The 9,682-nt window shown below is 44.5% G+C and overlaps 1 protein-coding gene across 4 annotated transcripts in view; it reads left to right on the top strand.

Annotated features, from left to right (window-relative positions):
• Positions 1 to 3,508: 3,508 nt before the first annotated feature.
• ENOSF1 (enolase superfamily member 1) overlaps positions 3,509 to 9,682 on the top strand; it is a 30,123-nt gene continuing 23,949 nt past the window's right edge. For 3 of the 4 annotated variants that reach the window (XM_029921960.1, XM_029921959.1, XM_029921961.1), the window contains exons 1-2: positions 3,509 to 3,633; positions 7,907 to 8,015. In XM_029921960.1, coding sequence (XP_029777820.1) covers positions 3,550 to 3,633; positions 7,907 to 8,015 — 193 coding nt within the window. In that variant the 5' untranslated portion in view covers positions 3,509 to 3,549. Of the gene's footprint in view, positions 3,634 to 7,906; positions 8,016 to 9,682 lie in introns of those variants that run through there. The other variant, XM_029921963.1, reaches the window with a different exon arrangement.

Raw genomic sequence — 9,682 nt, 5'->3', positions numbered from 1 at the left:
ATTCATAGTGTTGCTTAATCTTACTCATAGTGCTTTTCTGTCTGTTTTTTCTGTCAGTTACTGAGAAGAATGTTGGAATCCTCAACTGTAATTGTAGACTTTTCTATTTTTCCTTGAGTTTTTTAAATATTTTTGTATTATGAAGCCCTTTTTAGGTGCATATTTAGGACAGTGAACTAGTAGAATTATAGGGTGCTTTGTTTCTCTTTTCTCTGAGACCAGACTTGTTCTCTCTGTGGTCCAGTGTCTGAAATCCTTTCTTCCAAATATTTGAACTCATATTCTAGCTGATTACAGTGGTAATATAAATCCTGTCCTTGTTACTTTAATTGTCCTAGAAGTAACAGGGCTATTAATTATGGTGATTCTTTTAGGGTCATTAATTAGAGGGCAACATTTGGAATGGCTGGGTAGGCCTGGCTAGTATAAGAGGCGATTAACAGTACTAAAAGTTTTCCAGATGAAGTTCACAGTTTGCCTTGGGAGAATCCTAGATGAAATTTAGGGCCTGGTGATGAAAGCAAGCAGATCCTAAAGTAAACCCTGATCACCACGAGGAAAACAAAATGGAGCATTTTATTCTGTTATTTCTCCCTGGCATCCAGCTCTGAATGTGACTCTCTGAAAGCTCAGAAGGAACACAGGCCACCTCACCTAGAAGAAAAGCTACTTACATACCTGTGCAGCCACATGTCTCACCCCTCTGCAATTACCAGGGATAGGTCTTCAAGTAATAGCTTTACAGAAAGGCAAAATGTGGGTCTCAACAAGACATATTAAAGGACGTGAAAAAAAATAATGGACATATGAACACTTATGTGAAGAAAACCAACACAATAAAGGAAAAGAAACAACCATGAACTAACACTTGAGGAACCAAACTTACTGGAGGAAACGAATGAAAACTTTGTTTTTGAGAAGATACGGCATCCATTTTTTCAAAGAGGGCAAAGGTACACTAGTCTTATCTCTGGTTTTGTTTTCCGTGATTTCAGTCACCTGTGGTCAACCTGCTGCCTAGAAGTAGATCATCCTGACGAATCCTCAGATGGTCAGTAGCCTAACATACTGAGAAAATGCCTAGTCATTCACTTCATGTAATCATGTAGCCATTTTATCATCTCACAACATCACAAGAAGGGTGAGTACAGTACAAAAAGTTTTTTGAGAGACTGCATTCACATAACTTTAATATATTGATACAATTCTATTTTATTATTAATTATTGTTCATCTTTTACTGTGCCTAATTTATAAATTAAACTTTATCATAAGATGTATGTATATAGTATATATAAGGTTCGGTACTAAATGTGGTTTCAGGAGTCCCCTGGGGGTCTTGGAATGTATCCCTGCTGATAAGAAAGGACAGTTGTGCTATGAAAAGAAAATTTGGAAATTTAAAATTGAAGAAAACAATCTAACACCATGGGGAAAAGAAATTGGGGTGAATAAAAGAAGGGAACACAGTTGAAGACCAAATCTGAGTTGTAATACTAAGCCAAAATATATGCCCAGAATTCACAAAAGAACAGAGTCAAAAAGGTTTTTTAAAAAACAATTGATAATAGATTCAGAAGTTCAGTATCAGTCCAATTAAGTTCCAGATGAAGAAAGAAAAAAGAATGAAGAGGAAGAACTAAAGAAAGAAACAAAATGTTTCCAGAGAAATATATTGCTTCTCTTTGAAAGGATCCCTCAATTGTAGAACAGAATTAATTTTTTAAATTAATCCTAAACACAAATAGTGATTTTTTTAATTAAAAAAATTTTTACTTATTTTTGAGAGTGAGCACGAGCAGGGGAGGGGCAGAGAGAGAGGCGGGGGTGGGGTGGGGGGCGGAGACAAGAATCTGAAGCAGGCTCTAGGCTTTGAGCTGTCAGCACAGACCCCAGATACAGAGCTCAAATCCACGAACCTTGAGATCGTGACCTAGCTGAAGTCGGATGCTTAACCAACTGAGCCACCCACACACACTTCGTATTTTAAAGCCATAAAGGTAAGGAGAAAATCCAAACATTTTTCTAGAGATGGGGGAAGGGGGAAACCCCAGCTTATTCTTTAAAGAATGGGACTTAACACTACTTTAAAAAGTATTATTTTGAACTAAGAGTTTAGTTATATTGAGTTTATATTGGTTTAGTTAATAAACATTATAAAAACTATAATTTAGTTATACTGAGCTATATTGATTTAGTTAATAAAACCAATATTCAAATTCTAAAGGAGAACAAAGACATCTTCAGAATACAAAGTACTCAGAATTTATTAACCAGGCCAACAGACCCTTTCTGAAAAAGTGAACTGAGCATATATTCCGGCCACACCCAAACAACAAAAGGAAACAAAAGTGGGTAGAGCACGACTGGGGAAAAGGAAGTCTAGTTCAGAACTATTAACATTTGAATTTCAGACTTCTCCTGGGAAATGAGAAAAAGCAGCCCAGGGCTCTAATTCCCACAGGAACACTGGAAGTTGGAGCTAACTGGCTACTTTAAAAGAGCAAAGTCCATTAGCTGCGGTCACAGTGGCCAGTTGCCTCCCTCTTACTTGCTGTTGGTGCCCAGCCTCCATAGGCGTTTGAGTAGATCTAAGCCTTATGCCAAAAGAACTCACCTAGTAGAGTTATATGCATCCACAGGTGGGCATCCCTGAAAATCCGGCCATACCCACAGAAACACAAATTAATAGAATAACATCACAGCATTGTTTCCAAACATTTAATTTATTCTTCAAAGCATTTCCCAAAGGTAGGAACTGAAAGGCAGTGTACTGCACTTGAAAGCAAAGGATCAGTGTGCTTCATAAACCATAGCTTTCACCATGTTCCCTCGAGTCCCTGTGATCCAGAGGACAGAGCCAGGATACTGCCACTTAACTAGCTGCGTGGCCTTGAGCAAGTCCCTTAATCTCTCTGAATCTTACTTCACCAATGAAATGAAAATGACCTTGCGGAGCTGGGCAGATAAGAGGTAATGTATTTAAAGCCCTCTGCATCAGAAGCGGTGTAATAAATGGTGACTTCTTAATTTCTCTGGTGGCAAACGAGGGCTGAGGTCACTTGACGGATTTTCTAGCGTCTCCCCCCCCCCGGCTGCACTGGCATCGACCCGCTGACTCCGGTCAGGAGTGGAACCAGTGGCCCGAATGTTCTTCTAGGCGATTGCAACTCTGGTCAGATCCTGCTCCTTCGTCTTGGGCGCCTCCCGAGAGGGTCACTTCCTGAGTTTCTCAGTCTGTGAGAAAGGTCCTGCCTGAACCTGCCCGGGCGGGGACTGCCCCCTAGACTCGGGTCGACCGCGACCCAGAGCGAATCCTCGCGAGGGCGGTGCAGAGCAGCACGGGGTCCCAGATGCGGCGGAACCCGCCCCCCCCCCCGACCCCACCCCCGTGCGTCCGGAGGAGCCTGGAACCTAGCCTGCCCCTCGGTAGGGCCAAGTTCCCGGGCGCGGCCGCGCGGCCAATCAGCGTCCGCCTGGCCGGGCTCGGCCCCTCCTGCTGCTCACTGGGTCAGGAGTGGAGTCGCAGCGGAGGCGCTGCGGCGGCGACATGGTTCGTGGCAGGATCTCCAGGCTCTCAGTGCGCGACGTGCGCTTCCCCACGTCGCTGGGGGGCCACGGCTCGGACGCTATGGTAAGCGCTGAGGGACCGCCGACTGCCCTTTCGCTGCCAGGACTCCCAGGCCCCGGGTAGGCTCGGGCAGTCCAGCGGGTCGCAGAGGTTCCCTGCTTTGGAACTGTTGCTTTTGCAAAGGCGGAGGCCGGGAAGGCGAATAAAAGAACCAGAAACTCTCCATTCCCCGGGGCTTTTTCTTTTTTCTTATTTTTTTTTCTCTTTTGCCGTTTAATATTTCCTGTTTTTACATTTATGATTCGCATTTTGCTGTAAATGGTAAAATTTATAATATGCCAACGGCAGCAAAGTGGTTTTGTTTTATCCCCCCCCAACAAAACCCTAGAACACATTGCTGACTTCTGTATTGAGAGCTGGAGTTTGTGATGGTGCTGGATGTTTGAGGTGGTGATCCTGCCTCTTCCACAACTTGCTGGGTGACATGGAAAAGACGCTAACCTCTCTGGGCATCTTGGGCCCATCTGTGAATTAGAGTCACACTCTGACTAGGAAGCTAAACAAGCTGGTAGTTTGTAACTCTGGGTCATGGGACAGGGGCTCTCATGAAATTACCAAAACATTGTTGTAAAGGATTTGCCACTGTAGAGTTATACAAATTCCAATCTTTGGAAATGCAGTAAAGGCACAGGCCTCCACCTAAATACTGAAGGGCATTTTTGCTTATTGAGAGTGTTTAGAGGGATTCCTCGTACCTCTCACCGTCTAGTGCAGTCGTTTCCTAACATAGGAAGGAGTTTGCCGTAGAATAATTTAAGAAATGGGGTTTGTCTCTGGGCCCCAGTGGTTTATGACCTCTGGGTCTCCCTGAGGCCTGTCACCCACTGGATCCTCAGGTGTGCACACATGCTGGGAAGTGAGAACTGTCCATGTCAGGATAATGGTTACTTGTGACCTGGGTGAAGGGAGGGACTGGGCACCAGAGGACTCTAATTCATGCTGTCATGTGCTTCCAATATCAGCACAGTACCTATGCTCTTTGTATACTCAAAATACTTCTAAAAAATAAGCTGCTCATTAAAAGGTGGTAACTAAAGTTCTGACGTTTAAAAGCACATCCTTTCGGGGCGCCTGGGTGCCTCAGTTGGTTAAGCATCTGGCTCTTGATTTCGGCTCAGGGCATGATCTCATGGTTTATGAGTTCAAACCCCACATCAGGCTTTGTGCTGACAGCATGGAACCTGCTTGGGATCCTCTCTCTCCTTCTCTCTCTTCCTCTCTCTCTCTCTCTCTCTCTCTTTCTTTCTCACTCAAAATAAAGGAAACACCTTAGAAAAAAAAGAATGTCCTTTATTCTGAGGTTAAGTTATTCCCACTTATTAAAATCCTTATGTGTTCTTATTTGGTAAATGACTTAAAAAATACCCAGTTGGCAATCCTTTGTGAATCTCCAAATGTTTGACATTTCCCTGCCTTGTAAACTTGAAAGACCTGATCTGGTGCCACCACCTTTACCCCTCTGAGGTATAGCAACTGTGGGTAAACCACTCATTCTCTTTAGTCCTCGGTTATCGTCTCCATACGTGAGTATAATAGTATCTGCTTCTAGCATTAAATGAGATGCCTGTAAGGTGCTTGACACAGAGAAAGCCATCAAGAAGTGTTGGCCGTAATTACTATTTACATATGAGGAAACTAAAGCAGAAGGGGCCCTTGTCTAGATTTTCCTCTGCTTTGAATTTGTGCGGTGTTACAGTAGCCTGGCGTACTGTAGACTGATTTAAGAAATGGAATTTGTCCCTGGGCCTTAGTGGCTTATGACCTCTGGGTCAGGAGAGGTTATCTGATATCTCATACATTCTTAAGTATTTATCCTTCAGAGATATAGGGTGTGTTATGTGCTGATTCTTAGGTGCCTTCTTAATAGAATGTGCTATTTCGCAGGTCTTGGTGGTACTACTTCCCGTGCCTCACTACATGCTGAACTCAGCAATTCTGCTGTGCTCAGCACTTAGCAGCAGAGTGAGCCTTCCTGATCAGAAGGAGGATATTTTCATGAAGTCCCCAAATCTGTTAGAAGTAAAGGATTCCAACTGTGATTTTTTTTTTTTAAATCAGCCTTTTAGGACAAAGTGGAGTGCTCAAGCCTGGGTGTACTTATAAGTTGCTTGCACTTTCATCATAGAGCGCAGTGCAGGGCTTGAACTCACAAACCGTGAGATCATGACCTGAGCTGAAACCAAGAATAGGACGCTTAACCGACTGAGCCCCCCAAGCGCCCCAGTCTTGCCTTCTTTGTCTCCTCACTGCCACTGTCACAGAAGGTATTCTGCCCCCACCCCCAGGTCCTTCGTGCCCTGCCCCACTGCTGCAAAGCTCCCCATCCTCAACTGACCAGCTCAAGATTCTATTTTCATCATAAAGCCTCCTCCAGCTTTGAGTGCATTCAGCTATTAGTGCTCTCTGCCTGGCTTCCTTAGTTTGCCTTTCTCCCCTAGCCTTACCATGTTCTGCCTCCTGTTAGTAGAGTTTTTGTAACCATGGCTTCTAAACTGTAACTTTCTTCAGGGCACATGGGTGTGTCAGGTCAGCATTCCACACAATCCCTGATAACAGGCTCAGCAACCTTCACACCCAGTGCCCCCACTAGGCTTTGCTGCCAGACAAAGACCTCCTGTCCACTGTGTGTGCCTTCTTTCCTTCCCCAAACATGCAGATTTTAATTCTGCCTCTTTACACCCAGTTTCTTCGTCTGTCAGAGATAATAGCACCTACCTTATAATGTTGTGAGGATTAAATTAAGTAGCTTTTAAAACAGTGTGCCAGAACAACAGGTGTTATGTAATAATAACAATAACAATAAAAGCAGTAATAAATTGTCATTGCCCAATTCTTCAATAGTTGCATCCTGCATTTCTTATTGATGCATTCAGGTCTTCTGGCTGGCTTTGGGGGCGTCCTTTATCTGCACCCACACGCCCTATCCAGGCTTGTCTTCATTATTTGCCACCCATCACCTCAGGGCCCTTTTACTCCAGTCTCCCAGGCCTCAGGATTTCGTAATGCTCTCCCTTGCCCGCATGCCTTCCTCTGTCCCTTTGCCCATCCCAATGTGCCCATCCCAATATCCTCATCCCCTGCTTCCTCTCCGCTTTCCCTCTTGCCCTTCTGTGGCGCTTCAGGCTGACCACACATCAGCACGTGAACTTGTACTGTCCTAGCAACCATTCTCACCTGGTTCTTGTGTGTTGGCTTCTTCTCCCTACTGTATGAGAGATTTCCAGAGACAGACTGGTTTTTTTTCACCTCCCCCATCTTGACAAGTAGTGTTGAGTTTCAGAATCATCCACCAGTAAACACTTACCAAAATGCCACTAATAGCAGAAAGTTAAAAACAAAGAACAGGTTAATTTGTTCTGAAATTTTAATTTTTTTTCTCCCAGTGATCTCTTCTGAACCTGTGCCATTGTCTCAGCCCTGCTACAAATTGCAACAAAGATATGCTCAGTTTTCCCTGAGGCTTTCTGGAGCCTTGGCTGCTTCCATTTGAAGCTACTTGGGAGGCTCAGTCACTTGAGTATCTGACTTCTGATTTCAGCTAGATCATGAACCCAGGGTCGTTGGGTTGAGCCCCACATTGGTGTGGACGCTGCTCCAGATTCTCACCCCACCCCGCCCCGTCTCTCCACCTTTGTCCCTCTCCCCCATTTATGCTCTGTCTCTTAAAAAAACAAAAACAAAACAAAACAAAACTTGTAAATATATAGCTCTGCTCAGATAGCTGAGAGAGGTAGTTTAGGTGAAAACTCCTGGATTAAAATCTAGACTGATCATCGGAGGAGACATAATTGCAGACTGGCACTAAAAATGGACATGTTGCCCTTGTTAAAATAATATGGATCCTTCAGGTCTTTCACTTTGTCCATTTAGAACTTCTTCAGAAAATGGGGTACACTATGGATTCCATCAGAGTAGAGCTCTTCTTGTATGTCCCCTGGTGTCTTTTCTTTTTTTAAGTTTTTTAATGTTTATTTTTGAGAGACAGAGAGAGAGGGAGAGAGAGAGAGCGAGCGGGAGCAGGGGAGAGGCAGAGAGAGGGAGACACAGAGGCAGGCTCCAGGCTCTGAGCTCTCAGCACAGCTCATTAGTGTGCTGGGGCTACATGGGGCTCCAACTCACGAACCATGAGATCATGACCTGAGCCAAAGTCAGATGCTTAACGGAGAGCCACCCAGGCGCCCCTCTTGTCACATTTTCCATTCTTACATGATGTTCTGAGATGTACGTTTGGATCTCTCACATTTGCCTTGTGGGGTGGGGTGCGTTTTTCCTGCAGCACACGGACCCTGATTATTCGGCTGCGTATGTTGTCTTAGAGACCGATGCGGAAGACGGGCTCAAGGGGTATGGAATCACCTTCACTTTGGGAAAAGGGACAGAAGTTGGTGAGTTGAATATTCTCTTAAGTTTCCAGAATGCTTCATTTGCATTTAGATTCCCGTGATGACTTTATGTTTCTCTGTATGTACACTGCTCAAGGTTATTAAAAAATCGTGTTTCATAGTTTGTTTCATTGGGGAAAAGGTAGCAGAACATGGCCTGTCTCCTTGCAGTCATCGATGGACTACAGGAATCTGTGAATCTCAGCCTCTTTCTCTGTCTGAGCTAGGCGGGGGAGGCTGAAGGACACCAGAGGGACCAGTGGGTACTCGTGTAGAAAGGCTTATTGTGATGTGCACAGTGAGCCCCTCACTCTTCAAAGTACTCACACCAAGTGGTTTCAAGTTCACTGCTCTTCATGGCAGAAGGGCCTCTAGCTGCCCAGCTTTGGAGCTATCATCTGGGGAAAGCAGGTTGTGCAGGAGGCTCACTGAGCCACCAGTGAGGTGATTCTCCCAGAGCTCGAGAAGGCTCAGTGATGGTCCTGAGGCCCCTCATTCTTTAGAGATAAGGAAACGGAGGCCCAGACAGCTGCTCAGCTAGCCTCCCAGAACTCCTGACGGCCCCACATTTAAATACAAATTGATTTTTTTTGAAATAGTAATCCATGCACAAGGTACAAAAGTCAAGAAGTACCAAAAGATGACCTTTGCCAGATCAATTTCCAGGGATCGTTAGGCTCTGAAACCAAATTATAATAGTTGATGAGTGAGGATCTAGGAAGGAAGGAAACGGATTCTCTGACTTTAGTGGTGACACAATACGTCTTCCATGATTACTTGCACTGTCAGCTCTCCTTAGATGCAAAATGGAAGTCTGGCCACACTGAAAGATTCTAATATTGTCAAGCAGATGAAAGGAGTGTGTGTGTGTGTGTGTGTGTGTGTGTGTGTGTGTGTGTAGAAAGGACAATGGAACCTTTCTTGAACTTGAAAATAAACAATCATGCAGTGTGAGAAGGACAGTTTTTAACTTTTATTTTGTTTTATTTTTATTATTTTTTAAGTAGGCTCCATGCCCAGCATGGAGCCCAACATGAGGCTTGAACTCACAACCCTGAGATAAAATCCTGAGCGGAGATCAAGAGTCCAACCCTTAACCGACTGAGCCATCCAGCTACCCCTAGAAGGACACTTTTTCAAAACTTGGTACAAGTTAGGGGCACCGGGATGGCTTAGTGGGCTAAGCGTTCATCTCAGGTCATGATCTTGCATTTCGTGAGTTCAAACTCTGTGCTGAAAGCTCAGAGCCTGGAGCCTGCTTTGGATTCTGTGTCCCCTCCCCCTCTCTGCCCCTCCCACGCTTGCACTCTGTGTGTATGGCTCTCTCTTTGTCTCAAAAATAAGTAAATATATATATATTTTTAAAAACTTGGTACAAATTAAACAGAGAGAGGGTTCGTTCATTTTCCAAGCGGAGTGTGGGCAGCTTTCAGGACAGGGGTGAGGCTTTGAGATTAAGTCTTGAAGGGTAGCCAGGACTTTGCCATGTAGCAGAAGGAGACTTGGCAATCATTGCCTGTCCAAGTTCCCATTAAGTCAACCATTTGCTGTTAATGTTTTCCCCAAGGCAGTGACTGCTGACCATGGTAGGTTTGTGAGCTGTGTGTCAGCTTCTCCCGCAACTTTAATTGTCCCTGCTGTAAATTGAGTACTTTATGAAGTTGCCTTCT

This window comes from Suricata suricatta, chromosome 14 (assembly GCF_006229205.1).
Source record: "Suricata suricatta isolate VVHF042 chromosome 14, meerkat_22Aug2017_6uvM2_HiC, whole genome shotgun sequence".
NCBI classification, from domain to species: Eukaryota; Metazoa; Chordata; class Mammalia; order Carnivora; family Herpestidae; genus Suricata; species Suricata suricatta.
This window is presented reverse-complemented; position numbering and strand designations above follow the sequence as displayed.